Genomic DNA, 16080 nt, shown 5'->3' with positions numbered 1-16080 from the left:
ATCTAGCTGCCCCAAATGAATGTAATTTAAAAAGACTGTTGACCCCTTAAATAGCTATCTTTCCTGTTGGCCCCTTAAATAGCTATCTTTCTTTATCTCATCCTGGGTATGCCAGTGTGGTTGCCACTACACCTAGTACATGCTTAATAAATATTTGCTAAGTTGAATGCCTCTTATGGGCAAATCACAAGTGGGCACTAGGAGGAATAGAGAGAAATGTAATATATTAGCTCTAAACTGGATTCCTTGCGAGAAAAAATTCTATTTATCTTTATCTTACTTATGATGCCTGGGATTTTGCATGGAGTCATGTTCAGTGTTATACATGTAGTACATTCAATGTTATAATATAATCTATTCAACACTAGGGAAGTATTCATAGTGGAAAGTCTCAGATGGATAGTGAAATGGTTCCTCATTCTAGCTTGGGGGTGAGTGTGAAACCTGTTCTCTCTTTCCTTATTTGGAGTTTTCCCATCTTCCTGCCTCATCCTTTCCCCTTAGCGTAAGACGTGGCCTCTGAGTGCACAAGGACCATTGGATTTTACTCATGAGTTGTCACTTTGTTGTCCTGACAGCGAAATGATTTACCATCCCTCTATCTTCTGTCCCTGGACAGATATTTTTTAAGCCTCATTTTTGGATGAAATGCCCTTTGTTCAATCTATATTATCACAGATCTGAGGTTTGGTTTTTGGAGTTATATGACTAGATAGAAAACAAGTGTTTTATTTCTTTTGAGTGAAGCCAACTCACAAACAATGAATGTTACAGAATGTGTCAGACCTTAAACCACTCCTATAACACAAGTTCCATCTGAAAGATGGCAGACATAGATCCCTTCTGAAATAATGCCTTGTTTAATTTAACTATCTGATTCTCTCTTTAAGGGTCTGGCCTTCTCCATTAGTCCTGGAGGCACAAATTCCTTCAATGCCACTGGATATGCTGTGATCTCAACTACTATCTGACCATATCGCTCTCCAAGATCATTAGCATCCTTCTTATCATTGTCGATTGTTATTTGCCAAGAGTTTTCCAGTGCATCCTGTGCTGAGATTTCGACTCAATAAGTTACACAGTCTTCTTGCAATCTAGGAGTTTACTTACAGAAATAGGCAGTAACAGCATAAACCATCAAATTTCAGAGACATCAATTTAAGAGACAGGAGATAAATCTGAGAAGCCTTGAGTTGGCAGGCAGGAGGAAATGGGTTTTGAGGGTTGTTTACTTGTGGGGTTGGGAGAGATGGTGTGAGGGGAGTGGATATAGCCAAGGGAAGATACATGCATTCAAAGAAGAACTGTTCATGTCCAGGAAGACGGTGACCAATCTGGAAAGAAGGATGGTACCAACCAAAAATTTCTTTCAGATATGAAACAAAAAATACTTTAGGACTATGGATTATCAAGGAAGCATAAGACCTTTCAGATAAAGAGTGGGTTGAGGAAGAGGGGAAAAGGATAGAACTAAAGAAGAAGAGACCAGAATAGAGGCATATAATAAAAAAGAAATGATTAGACTGGGACCCAGTGAGGAATGTATGGGTTAACTTTCTAGCTGATGAACTAAACTTTCCAAAGCACATCTTCTCCCCCTCCCTCTAGTCTTTTGCAGGGCCATTATGCTAGGAATGGGCTAACTCATACTATGGAGACTGTTTTTGTCTTTGTATTCCTAGCCCTTAACGTGGTGCCTGGAATATAGCAGGCACTTCATAAAAGCTTTTTGGTCTGACTCAATGTATAGATTTTAAGTTTCCTTGATGATTTCAAAGTTTAATCATTGGATAAAAAGCTGACTGACAACTGAAATGTAATCTGTATTTTAATCTTTGCCATGACACCATAAAGAACATTCCAACTTTCTAAGTTTTTGAATTTCCTGGGTTCTTAAGGTTAAAAAGGTTCACTTTAAAAAATCTAGAAATATTTCTTTCCCCCAGAGAAATGCTTCTACTGTTTCTTTTTTCTTCTTCAAATTTTGGAAACTTCTGAGAAGGAGCTATTCATGTGCAGAATTTTATTATACAAGTAGATTTTCTCCAAAAAGAGAGAACCTGAGTTCAGTGAGATGATATTACTATTGACAGGCCTATCAACAACAAATATAAGGCTGGTTCTGTAGCCTCTATTTAATTTACTGTCTATTGATGTTTAAAACCACAGAGACTGCAAAATTTCAATTCTAAACCACTAATTTGTTTCATTTTTCTAGGGAACTAGAGACTTTGATTTAGAAACACTGTGGTATCTTCCAGCAGTAAAAGAATTTCAGTTGAACTCAAAATTGTTTTGATTTTCCCCCCTCTCATCCCTTTATGAATACATGAAAATATTATCAGGGATATTTTTTCTTCCTTTTTTTTTTCTCTGCAAAGAAAAGCTATTTTTGTAACCATATTTCTTTTCCTAGGGTTTTTACCCCTTCTCTCCCACTTTGATATAGAAATCAGTATGTTCATTTATTTTCTTTTGGTTGTCTTATTAATTCTTGATAGAGCTGAGTCAAGCATGTACAGGGAGTTAATGATACCATTTTCCTTATAGTCAATGGTACTTTCCCCTGAGGATTTAGAATCTATGTTGCTGTGTATTTGATGTTATAACTGATACACAGTCTGGGAAATTGCGGGCATTCCAAGTACATGGTTAGTATATAGGTAGTAAATTTGTTCTGAGATACAAAAAGGTTCAGTATCACTAAAGATCATGCTAGAACCTTTCTGAAGGTTCTCTTTATTCTGACCAAACAAGATCCTTCTACCTAGAGTATCTGCCTACTGGATCATTCTTATTCCCTTCATTCTCTTGTCAAAACGAAGCTTGGCCCTTACCTGGCAATCTTGTCTGTGCATGACATGGTGACAAGCTGTTCGCCCAGCAATACGCCATCCCATGTTTGGACAGCATTGTGACACCGGACAGGGATGGTCCCTTCTCCTGATTCTATCTTCGTTCGTAAGTGTCCTCGGAATTTCCTGACGATATGTCTGCTGCTGTTTACTAGGGAGCAAAAGGCAGGAGGTGAGAGACAGCAGATTTAGAAAGCAAACAGATAGCAATAATAGAGACATTAAAAATGTTTGTTTCCTGGGAGGGGGCACAGGGAGAGAGTTCAAAGGAAGACAAAAGTGGTGCTATCGATTGGATTGGGCATAGGGCAAAAGGGTGAGGGAACCCCCCAATCAGAATGGAGAAAGGGGCAATTTGGTCCATCTAGGTATTGTAGCAAATAATAGATGGTACGGTGGGTAGACAACTTAACTTGGAGGCAAGGAGACTCAGACACTAACTAGCTGTGTGTCACCCTGAGCAAGTCACTTAACTGCTTTCAGCCTCAGTTTACTCATCTAGAAAATGGGAACGAGGAGATGTTGGTATTGACAAGGGGCAGCAGAGGCCTCTGAGGCTGAAGAAGGAAGAACCTGGCAAGTATAGTGAAGAAACAGAAGGGGGTCTAAACGCAACTCTGAGCAACCCTCCTTGGATGGTAACTTCAGCTTCAGATGTTGCTTTTTAGCGCCCCCTAGAGCTTACAAGAGGTGAAGCCTCTCAGAACTACATGTTTCTTTCTTTTCTTTCTCAATCCTTCCCTCCATAGTAAGAGGGCAATACAGAAAAGAGAAAGACCAGGTATTGTAGCTGCTCTTCTATATAAGAAGAGGCTGGCTGGGTTGGTTTGTTTGCTTTGCTCAGACAATCACTTGAACTGTTTGGTGCAAGGCCTCTTATAATAGGACAATGTATAATCTGGGTGAGTGAATAATTGTCTAGAATCCAAACTTCACAGAACAAATCCCCCTTAATAAAAGGATTTGTTCTGTGAAGTTTGAATTCAGTCAAAGGGCCCCACTTAAGGACCTAGGAGACTGCAGGTTCCCCACACCTGGTCTAGATTGTCAGTTCCTTGAGGTCAGGGACTTTCTCTTTTTATATTCCAAGTGTTTAGGCACATAGTAGGTGCTTAATAAATGTGGTGGCCATTCTGATGAACTTTGAAGTTGTAGCTTTGCAACTGTTATTCAGATTAAGAGGTAATGCTCTCTAGACATCTTTTAAAGATATTTGTAAATGTTATATTTGAATGTGGAAGGGGAGATGATTTGTCCCAAAGGAAAGTGAAGAGGGTCTACAGCTTTTTGTGGTGCTGATGTCCTTGAATGGACCAATGACATCAAAGTCTTCAGTCCAGACTTATGAGTTACCCAGAGTAAGTGGGTTTCCTCTCCTGTACTTTCCTTGCCAGGTTCCTGTGTTTGTGTGTCCTTCTTCCCCCAGAGATACTGAGTATCTTGATGGAAGAATTTGAACTAGGTTTATTTGTGGATTGAGGTATATTTTTAATAAAATCACTTACGTATTTGATTTGATATATAAGCATTTATTTTCTTATTTCTTTTGCCTTAATTTTTAAGTATATGACGATTTTTAAGAAGTAAAAGTCTATTATTTTGAGTGGCTGGGTGTGTAAACAGAAACATGTTGTTATTCAGTCATTTCAATTATGTCCAACTCTTTGTGACCCCATTTGGACTTTTCTTGGAAAAGATACTGGAGTAGATTGCCATTTCCTTCTCCAGCTTGTTTTATAGATGAAGAAACTGAGGCAAACAGGATTAAGTGACTTGCCCAGGGTCACCCAGCTAGTAAGTGTCTGAGACCAGATTTGAACTGAAGATGAGTCATTCTGACTCCAGACCAGACTCTTTATCCACTAAACCACCCAGCTGCCCAAAGCACATTGGAGTTGACTCAAGAGTCAGAATGATAGGTAAGGGGGTAGATTTTCCCTCAACAAAATTACCCCTAGCAGCCTGAGAGTATTTGGGTCAAGTCAACAAGCATTTATTATGTATCTGCTACATGTCAGATGCTGTGTTAAACACTAAGGATACAAAGAAAGAAAAAAAAATCTCTGTTCTTAAGGAGTTTGAAAAGTTTAGTTGTTTTTTCTTGTGTTCTACTCTTCCTGACCCCTTTTGGGTTTTCTGGGCAAAGACATTAGAGTGGTTTGCCATTTTCTTCTGCAGTTCATTTTACAGATGGGGAAATCGAGGAAAATTGGGTTAAGTGACTTGCCTAGGGTCACATAGCTGGTAAATATCTGAGGCCAAATTTGAACTCAGGAAGATGTCTTCCTAATTCTAAGCCCAACACTTTACTGCATCACCTACGGGAGAACATCCAAACAACTATGTCCAGACAAATAAATTTGGATAAATTGGATACAAACTCAGAGGGGAAAACATCAGCATTATGGGGGAATCAGATTGAAAGTGAGGTTTTGGCTGAGACTTGAAGAAATCCAGGGAAACTAGGAGATAGAGATGAGGAAAGAGAGAATTTGAGTGTGACTGTGTCACAGTGATCTTTCTCTAATGTGAGAGCAAGACAATCTAGAAAAGAGCTTTAGGTGTCCTCCATGTAAGGAGAAAGGTTGTATTACATTTTTGGGTTGTCCATACCCAGGAATACTCCAGGCATTTGCCTGGTAATTACATTGTAGGGGTAGCCACAAGGAGAAAGAAATTTAGGTCTTCTCAGAGAAATGAAGTGAATTGTCTGAGGTGACACAGGCAGTAAGTTGTAGAACCAGGGTTTATACCAACATTCTCACTCTCTGAGATTTTTGGTCTTTATTTTCTCACCTGTAAAATGGGAATAATGGTCATCCTAAGGATCAAATGAGATAATCTATCAATAGCTCTCTGCAAAACAAAGTTATGTAAATGTCATCTTTATTATTAGTAGTATTTAGTAGTAGTTACTTATAGTAAACTCTAAGCCTTTTCCACTGTAATATGATTCCTCTGTATACTGTAAACATAACATGAAAATGATTCTATCCTTGAGACAGTTAGTGAAGATTAATCCATTTACAGTATTGCAATTCTAATTTCTGATTTTCCTCCCTCCTACATTTCTTTTTCCTTCTCATTTCTTTAAACTCAAACCTAATTACCATCAGTGAAAAGAAACATTCAAATCCATAAAATCCCTGCCCATCTTCCTTGATTACACTCGTGAAAAGCTGGTTGCTAAATTTCAGAAGAAACGTTTGCCAATTCTTATCCACAGCCCATGCAAAAGTAAATTTCCCATAAAAAGAACTTAGACCCTGTTAATATGCATGAAAACACTGGACCTGATTTGAATGAACAACTTGTTTTCAGTAGTTAACCCGGATTTTTGTTGGTATGATTTTTTTTTGCCTGAAGGGCCAGGTGGTTGAAATATTTCCAGGCAGTGTTTATTTGGGGACTTGTAAGTCACAGGCTGTAGTCTCTGGCTTCTCCCCTGTTCAGTTTGATCAATACCACTGTGAACCTAAGTGTTTCTGATCTTGTGGTGCATGTCCTCCCTGGTTGCGTCTCAGCTAATTGCGAACGGCATGAGGAGTTTGAAGATGCCTCTTGAGTCTGAACAAAATGTCAATCCAAGCAGAGATTGGAGGGGACTAATTTGAAATGTTCTGGAGTGGATTTATAGTGTGCCCCAGATGAGAGAGGGGACAAAATATCAGGGCCTTGCTGCCTGTTTTGTGCACACAAACACCCCAAACTTAGAGGGTCCTAAGAAATGATGGAATCTTGGGTAGAGTGTATAGGTCTGTGATCTTTATCTATAAAATAGAGGAGGGAGAGAAGGCTGCAAGAAAGGAAAGGGTGACTCTAGCCCTTAGTAAAGTCCCCATTTATATTGCTTACTTTTCTGGGGTTAGAATCAAAAGAAAGCAAAGAAATAATAGAGCGGCACAGTTCTATCTAAATTATACATGTGACTGCTTCACTGGTTTTAATTTAGGACCCCAAGTGGCCATCTAGTTCAATTACCTCCTTAATCTCCTTAACCTCCTGACAGTGGTTAAATGACTTGCCAAAGGTCACATAGGCAGTAAGTGGCAGAACCAAGAATAGAACTCAAATCCTCTCATTCTAGAGCCAACATTCTTTCTACTGCACCATATTGGGATGACAATAAAAAAAATAAATATTTGTAAGAGGGAGAGAGTAAATGTATAAAAGGAAAAAAAAAGGAAAGAAACAAACACATACTTTTTGTTTTTGTTTTTTGTTTTTGTCTTTTTGGAGGGGGTAAGGCAGGGCAATTGGGGTTAAGTGACTTGCCCAAGGTCACACAGCTAGTAAGTGTTAAGTGACTGAGGTTGAATTTGAACTCAGATCCACCTGACTCCAGGGTGGGAGCTCTATTCACTGTGCTACCTACCTGCCCCCAAATAAACACTTATTAAGTACCTACCACAGCCAGGAGCTGTACTAGGTGCTTTACAAATATCTCATTTTATTCTCACAACAACCCTAGGTTGGTGTGATGTTATGATTCTTATTTTGCAATTGAGGAAACTGAGGCTATCAGAGATTGATTTGCCCAGGGTCATACATAAAACAAGTGGCTGAGGCCAGATTTGAACTCGGGTCTTTCTGATTCCATTTCGAGTGTCCTATCCATTGTGCCACCTTGCTGCCTGTGGTAGATGAAAAGAGTAAAATTTTCATCTGCAGAGCTGTTTTTTTTTTAAATTTAATTGCTTAGAAAACCAGGTAAGGGACTAATTTATTATCATTATTGCTGTTCTCATGCTTCTTTTCTTATATTGAGTAAATTCGGAGAGAAATAGTCCTGAGAGGGGTAAATAGCCTACTGACATTACTTTCTTTTGTGTGTACAAGTATAAAAAAGATATCATTGTTCAGTTGTGTCTGACTCTTTGTTGCTCCATTTGGGATTTTCTTGGCATGGGTACCAGAGTTCTTTGTCATTTCCTTCTCCAGCTCATTTTACAGATGAGAAACCGAGGTAAACAGGGTTAAGTGACTTGTCCAGGGTCACATAGCTAGGAAGTGTCTGAGGCCCGATTTGAACTGAGGGACAAGAGTCTTCCTGCCTCCAGTCCCAGCACTCCATCTGCTGAACCACATTCTTTTTATAATTGAATAAAAATTATTGGTATATAATTATTAGTCATATTCTCATCTTTTACAGAGAAGTTCAGATAGGGAATCCCCTGGGCAAGTCACTATCTTGATATTATTTTAAAAATATTCTGTGATTTACCAAGTAGATGTATAAATGACTGCTTTTTGCTTCTGAATAGAGGTGTTAGAACTTATACACATCTTCTGTAGGCTCACTGAAAGCATACTTGGGACAGTTCCAGCAGCAGACTTGACAACGGGGATAATATGCCCTTCTTGTTCTCACTTGGAAGCAAACCTAAAATATCCTGGATTGTTATCAAGCTCATTTTTAAAGGCCTCTGGGGACAAAGATTTTTCAGCCTCCTTTGGGGAAACATCTTTGAGAAGGGATGAGCAAAATAGGAGGGTTCTGGGACCAGGGTGATTTGAGGGAGGTGGGTCCAGATTGCAATACTGGGTCATAGGTTCAGAGCTATTGAGTAGGGGTGTGGAAAAGTTGAATATCTTGAAATCTTTTACCAGCCCGGTATCTAGACCTCAGATCTGTTGCTGTGATTTTGGACCAGCTGCAAATCCTAACAATGATACTAGGGCTGGTGCAGAGCTCACATATCTTGTTCCTCCAGACATCAGATCAGATTACTTTATCTTTTAGGCATTACAATTTTACAGTGTTTGTAGAAACATTGTTTTGGAGTTCTTGGTTTCCCTAGTAAAATCTCATTTTGTGTTTTAATATGGCATGGAGGTGACCCTTTTCTAGCATATCCTGCCAAGGTGGAAAAGTTTAAGGTGATAACCAAGTGACAGGCTGTGTATCTCTTCTCCAAGCACCAGCCTGATAAAGTACACAGTGGATCACCACCCAAAGGTTGGCCAACAGCTGATAATCTCTCACTCTCTCTTCCCTTTGTCTTCTTGCTCTTCCCCCTTTCTATAAAGACCAATATAGGTATGCTCTATATCTAGATATATCTAAACATATATGTAGAGATATCTCTTTCTACCTCATTAACATACTACATATATGTGTATGTTATATTTATAACATATATACACATAAGAATTCATGATAAGGTTTATTAAGACTGTTAGGAGCATCAGTGAAGGGAGCACACACATGGGCAGAATTATGGGTATTTTGAATCATTAAAGTTGTCTTGTCCTTATATTGATTGTTTTTTGTCTTCTCCATTGAAAGAAGGGAAACTATATCTCCATTTCTTTCTGAATTCTTAAATTATCCTCTGAATTCAGTCTTGCAGTATGTTTGCACATCCAGTTGGGATGGGTACACTATGGAACATAAGTGTGTGTGTGTATGAAAACTCTGGCACAGCTGTAGGTTAATAGAGAGGCAAGGAGGCGGCAGGCCCCATGTGGAGTAGATGCAATGGTGTGTTGCAGACCAAAAGAGGGAGCGAGGAAAAAAATGAAGCCAAAGCTATCAAGGCAGAATAGCACATTGGCAGAAGAAAGGGAAGCAGCCCCAGGGGTAGTGGAGGAGGTGGGGGGTTGGAGCTGGCAAGACATTCCATTCTGATGGATTCTTGAAATACATGATGTTTTTAAATCTGATCACAAGTTAATTGGTATCAATCCTGCCCTGTATGGAGAAATTGGTGCAATTGACTAAGGACATATATGTTTTATACAGTCTTTCCATTTTTGATTGTGAAGACATGGAAATTACCCTTTTGGAAACGATGACAGGCTGGGTGGGGGGAGTGGACATAGCTCTTACTGTGGCATGGGAGAACCTGAGCACAAATTCCCTAACACTGTTACTTGTGTGACTGGAGAAAAGTCACTTCTGCTGAGTGTCAGTCTCCTCAACTGTAAAATGAGGAGGACTGAACTTGCTGGTCTCGGAAGTCACTTTTAGCTATAGACTGGGGGTCTGTAACAATTTTGTGTGTGCCACAAACCCTTTTGGCAGTCTGATGAAGCCTATGGACTCTCTCAGAATAATGTTTGTAAAAAATTGAAGGAAGTTGTAAATTTCAGTTAGAGGTTAGTGAGAATAAAGATAATTTTTTCCCACCCCAGTTCATGGATGGGAAAAAGTATCTGTGGATACCTTGAAGGGAGGTGGGAAGGCTATTGAAACAAGATTAAGAACCCCCATATAGAGTCATTATATTATTCATCTTCTATTTTACCAAGAGTGGGTTCCTGAAGCACCATTTAAAGATTTTCCAATCAATAACTTGTACTAAGAGCTTATTATGGGTCAGGGACCGTGCTCAGCATTGGGCATACTAAGATAAAAGATGAAAACTTTGTCCTTGAGTAGCATACGTTCTAAGGGCGAAGACAATATGGATGTCACACTGTTAGCTGTGAGGGGATTTTGGGGCTTCATGAAGAAATTTGTGTTTGAGTTGAATCTTGCAGAAAAGCAGGGATCCCAAGAGACAGAGGCCAGGAGGGAATCTGTCCTTGCCTATTTGCTTCTAACTTGCCCACTATTTTGTTTTTTGGTGGGGTTTGAGGGATCCCCAACAGTATGGATAGGAAACTTCCTGAGAATAGGGATATTTCTATATGCTGTGAAATGCCTCACAGTATATATGGTTCTGTGCCATACACGCTATATGAGAAATGGGGGGCATTGCCTGCTAAGAATGGCAAACTACCCCAGTAGTATTAGGAACTTTGAAACTCTAACCCAGACCCCAAAACAACAGACAGACCTCTTAACTTCATGAACCAGAACTGCTTAAGGCACGAACAAATGCTCTTTAAAAGCTTTTTTATTTTAAAAGCTCCCAAGAGTGTCCCACCCCTCTGCCATTAACCAATGGCAGTAGCCTCACTGGACATAAATTTGGTTTAGTCTCTGGTCATCCATATTTCATCACCTTTAGAACCAGTCTGTTAAAGAAAAATGAAAAAGATCCACTTAAGTAGTAAGGTGTGGATGGATAATATTTGAGGAAGTCTCCTCTTTTTGATTTTGATTATAAAGATTTGAATTGGGGAGAGGATAAGAGAGTCTCTAAAAATAAAACCATTGTAGAGAGTCCCCTAAATAACAGTGCTTTCCTCAAGAGATATATGTCTCATCCTGACTCCCCCAGAAAACCTTTGAAGAAGAAGGAAGAAACATGAGTTAATTTCTTTCTTTTTCCATTAATGAAGAAATAAGTTCAAATTACAAACACTCCAAGAACCCTGCCTTTTCAGAGATAAATCTGACTTCAGGGTTACAAGGAAGTCATTGAGTCAACTGAATCAATTACCCCACTCCACTTAAAGTGCTATAAGATGTTATGCCTTGATACCTTAAATGATCAAAATACACCTGAATTGATCAAAGACTTTAAGTGAAAAAAGTCCTTGAGAGTCATTGGATGAACTGGAGTCATGTTGACAGGGAATCTTTTCTGAAAGATTAAGAGACTTGATCATATCCTAGAGTGAAGAGATATCAGAAAATAGTTATAATAACACTAAAGCTCCAGACACCGTGCTAAGCACTTTGCAAACATCATTGTCAATCCTGGGGGGAAGTTGCTGTTATTATCTCAATTTTAGAGTTAAAGAAAATGATCTAAATAGAGGTTAGATGGCTTGCCTAGGGTCACACTGCTAGGACACATCTAGTAAGTGGATTTGAACTCAGATTTTCTTGACTTTAGGGCCAGGGCTTTATCCATTGGGCCACCTACTTACTAGTAGGTAGGGTTCTCAACCATGATATTTTGAGTATCTAGGCAGTCAATAAGCATTTATTAAGTGCCTGTTATGCCCATTATTATATGTTGTCACTATTACGCCCATTATTATATATTGTGTTTGTATGTGTCTATATAATCAACATTATATATTATACCTATCATGAAGGGCAACCTGTTAAGCCCTGAGGACACAAAGAAAGGCAACAGATAGTCCCTGCCCTCTACAAGCTCACACCCTAATAAAAGAAGACAGCACATAAAAGATGATGTATAAAGAAGACACACTAAGGATCAATGTGGGAGCCATTACAACCAAACCCACGAGAAAGAATTATTTTGGGGGTTGGGTAGGGAAGAGACAAGCAGTCACCCCAGCCCTCTGGGGTTGGAAGATTTGGACTTTTTGAATCAGCATTCCTGGGATTGTAGTGGCTGCTGGCAACATGTGTTGGGAGCTCAGAACTGACTGGACTTACTAAAGAAAGGCAGATTCAAGTCTACAAGGAGACCTGTAGCAAAGCTACAACACACCTAAGGGGCATTAGATGATCCCTGGGAAGGGGAGAAAAGGGTCACTAGCAACCAGAAGCTGTGAGTTACCCTTCTCACAGGTTCTCTTGAAGGTTGAGGTCTGGTATTGCCCTGGATTCTGCAAGTATCAGTGGAAGTCTGGGTCACAAACTTCTAGGAGCTAATTGTCAGTGATACCACTATGTGATATCAGATGATGATGGCAAAGGAAGCACGCTGGTGGGAACTTCATGAGTTAATGGCATGAGAAAAGCAACCCCCTCACATTCCCTGCTCCATTTTCCCGCTCTCTATCTAAAGCTGTCCCTAGAGCTCTGGGGAGATACAGTTGCTACCCTCTGGGTACTGGGGCCTGGGAAAGCTCCAAGCTTAAGCTACAGCAGCAATAGCAAGGTTCCTGATACTTTCCCACCCCCACTCCAGGTTCTCCCTCATGGTTATGTTCTTTCTGCTCTGTATGTATACTATGTGTACATAGTCCTGTGCATATTGTATAATCCAATTAGAATATGAGCTCCTTGAGAGCAAGGAGTATATACTGGCCTCTGTTTTTGTCCCCTTTGCTTAACACAGGGCTTGGCACACAGTAAACACTCAGTAAGTGCTTGTTGACCAACGGAAACACTTCACGTTGGTTTCTAGTATAAATATCATATGAATAACACCCTATGCTTATCTGGCTTATTCTGTAGGATGGGTGTGAGGGGAATGTCTTAGTTACCTTCTTTCCAAGATCTGTCATTTCTAAGAAAGCCATTAAGGTGAGGCAACTGTGCCTGCTCGATGAATCCCAGGGTACATCCAGGATCGGATGCATTTTTAATTTTATTAGACCATCCATGGTGCAATAGAAAGTATACGAGAGTTGGATTACATTTTACTTGTGTCAATTTGAACAGATCCTTTCGTTCCTTTTCTAGTCTAGAGTTTCCTCACTTGTAAAATGAGGGGCTTGGATTCCCAGATATGTAAGATCCCTTCCAGCCCAAACATTTCAGGAATTTAGGGATCAATAGAACATCTGAAGAAACCATTTGGTGTCCAGTGCACAAAGAGATGTGGAACACTTTCTGAATTCAAGTACTACTGTGAGAGTACTTGCTAGTGAGTCTTAAATTTCCTGCAGTTTGAACCCTGTCTTCTTGTGATTCCTACTAGGAGGGCCAGAGACCAAAATGGTAGCAAGAAACTGGATACACTTGAAAGACTTTTACCCTTCAGAGTCAGAAGTCTTAGACTGTATTTTTATAATGGCAAAAAGTAGGGATGAAAATGAAAGCCACTTCCAAGTAGCTGAATAAATGACCACGTTTTGCAGTTTAAAAAAGTGTTTTATATCATGCAGACATAGGTCATGTGTATTTACAAAAAGCGCTTCACTTTTCTAATTTTTCTCCAGGAGTTCATTAAGCTTTACATTACATTTTCTGCTCATCTAAGCCAAGAAATCCTTCCATACACTTCGTATTTCTTTTTAAAAGAAGCTTATTTTAAGCTTTTCCATATTGCCCGTTGGCTCTTTTCTACCAACTCCCAACCTCCTTCTTTCACCCCATTCAGTTCCTTTCATCTAGGATGCTAGGCACATAAAGCACTTGATAAATATTTATTCTATTTAATTTAGGCAACCACCTCAGCTTTTGGAGCCTCCCCCAAATCACCACGTTATCTTGTATCTACTCATAAATGTATCTCTATATAAATGTTTTTGTCATCATCTGCTTTGCTTGGTTTTGACTCATGATGCGCCATTCTACTCCAAACCCCACCCCCCCAACCCTCCCATTCCAAGTTCATCACCAGGAAATTCATCATCATGGAGATGGTTCTCTTTTGGTACTCATACCCCATCCATACCCTTCTTGCTTCTTCCCCTCACACTAGAGGGTGGAACAAAAAACTGTCCTCTTATGCTTCCATTACATAGGGCCCCAAATCCCAGCCATCTCTTCATTCGCCCCCTAGTGGTTCTGCTTGATTTTGACTCTATCATCATGCCATCCCTATCCCCTAGAACCAGGTACCTTCTGGTATTGCCTTATCTCTTCAACTTCCTTTTTGTGCTTTGTCTTCCTCTGCTAGACTGTAAGCTCTTAAGGTCAGGGACTGTCAATGTCTAGCACATAGTAGGTACTTAATAAATCGTTATTGTATAGTAAATGTACTTGTTTCCCCATCTAGCTAGTAAATTCCTTGAGTGCTGGGATTATTTAACTTCTGTCTTTATATAACCAGTGCTTAACATATATGTGGATAGCATATGTCATTGAGTCATTTCATAGTATCTGAATCTTCATGGTCCCATTTGGGGTTTTCTAGGCAAGGATACTGGAGTGGCTTGCATTTCCTTCTCCAGTTCATTTTACAGATGAGGAAACTGAGGCAAACAAGATCACACAGTGTCTGAGGCCAGATTTGAATTCAGGAAAATGAGTCTTCCTGACTTCAGGTCCACTGTGCCACCTAGTTACCCTGGATGGTATATAGTAGATATTTAATAAATGCTTGGTCTCTTGATTGATAAACATTTTATTTTCTCTTTCTAATTGCTTAGTCTGATGTTTCTAATTTTAAAGGGAATGAACAGAAATCCATCTTGTCTTACAAGAAAGTGAAGGGCAAGGGGATAAGGGAGAGGGATAGGGGGGGATATAAGAGGGCAGGCTGGGGGAAGGGGTAATCAGGAGGGAATAACATACTCAATTGGGTATCTTACCTACAGGAAATTAGGGGGGAAAGGGATAAGAGGGGGGATGATAGAAGGGAAGGCAGATTGGGGGAGGGATTAGTCAGAAGCAAAAACTTTTGAAAAGGAACAGGGTCAAAGGAGAAAATAGAATAAATGGCAGGGTGGGATAGGATGGAGGGAAATATAGTTAATCTTTTATAACATAACTACTATGGAAATGTTTTGTATAACAACACAGGTATAACCTATATTGAATTGCTTGTCTTCCCAGTGTGGGTGGGTGATGAGGGAGGAAGGGAGAGAATCTGGAACTCAAAGTTTTAAAAACAAATGTTAAAAAATTGTTTTTACATACAGCTGGGAAATAAGATATACAGGCAATGGGGTATAGAAATCCATCTTGTCCTAAAAGAAAGTGAAGGGCAAGGAGGTAAGGGGGAGGGATAGGGGGGATATGAGAGGGCAGGCTGGGGGAAGGGGTAATCAGTATGTTTGCCATGTTGGGGTGGGGGGTAGGAGAGAGATTGGGGGAAAATTTGGAACTCAAAATCTTGCAGAAATGAATGTTGAAAACTAAAATAAATAAATTCTGGATAAAGGAAAAAAATCTTCACTCTAGTGGACTTAGTCTCTAGTGCACTGAATTCATAAAATGGGTTTCTCAGAAGAACAAGGCTTAGAAATTAAACACAGACCCTCCTTCCCCCAGGAATTCAAGACTGCATATATGGAATTTATCATAGATTGTCTCAGAGGTCTGGGGAGGGGAATCCTTATAACCTCTCAATATCTTGGTTAGGCAGGTGTATTTTAACTGTACACTACACTCAACCATAGAAAAATCACCTTAAAACAGCTTCAACATTTCTTAGAAGTTAGTAACCACAGTTTATATTATACTTAAGAAGAGGGGTGTTTTGTCCATAGGGTTCTTTTGTTCTCCTTTTATTCTTTCTTCTGTTTCTTTTTGTCCTTTCATTTGTTCTCTAAGCTCTGAAGAGTTTGGGATTGTTAGTTTTACTTAAGTGAAACAATACCAATAGTAAAACCAAACCAGCTTTTTGATGAGATTTCACCCCATATTGAAGCTGCCTGTCTTAGGAACACGTGCTACTGATAACAAAGTGGAGTCGGAAAAATGGAATGTGGCTGACCTAGCACATATCATTTTTGATAACAAATAATTCCAAGAGCACCCTTCCTCACCCCTGAACAGATTGTACATAAAAGCCTT

The 16080-nt window shown here is 39.6% G+C and overlaps 1 protein-coding gene across 2 annotated transcripts in view; it reads right to left on the bottom strand.

The window, feature by feature from the left end:
* ADARB2 (adenosine deaminase RNA specific B2 (inactive)) overlaps positions 1–16080 on the bottom strand; it is a 660801-nt gene that overhangs the window by 37602 nt on the left and 607119 nt on the right. For both annotated transcript variants that reach the window (XM_069086535.1, XM_069086536.1), the window contains one exon: positions 2838–3006. In XM_069086535.1, coding sequence (XP_068942636.1) covers positions 2838–3006 — 169 coding nt within the window. The remainder of the gene's footprint in view (positions 1–2837; positions 3007–16080) is intronic.

The sequence above is a fragment of the Petaurus breviceps genome, unplaced genomic scaffold (genome assembly GCF_028583685.1).
Source record: "Petaurus breviceps papuanus isolate PSGF00001 unplaced genomic scaffold, PetGlider_PUasm1.0 178, whole genome shotgun sequence".
NCBI lineage: Eukaryota > Metazoa > Chordata > Mammalia > Diprotodontia > Petauridae > Petaurus > Petaurus breviceps.
The sequence above is the reverse complement of the archived record's forward strand: the minus strand, read 5'-3'. Positions and strand labels throughout refer to the sequence as shown.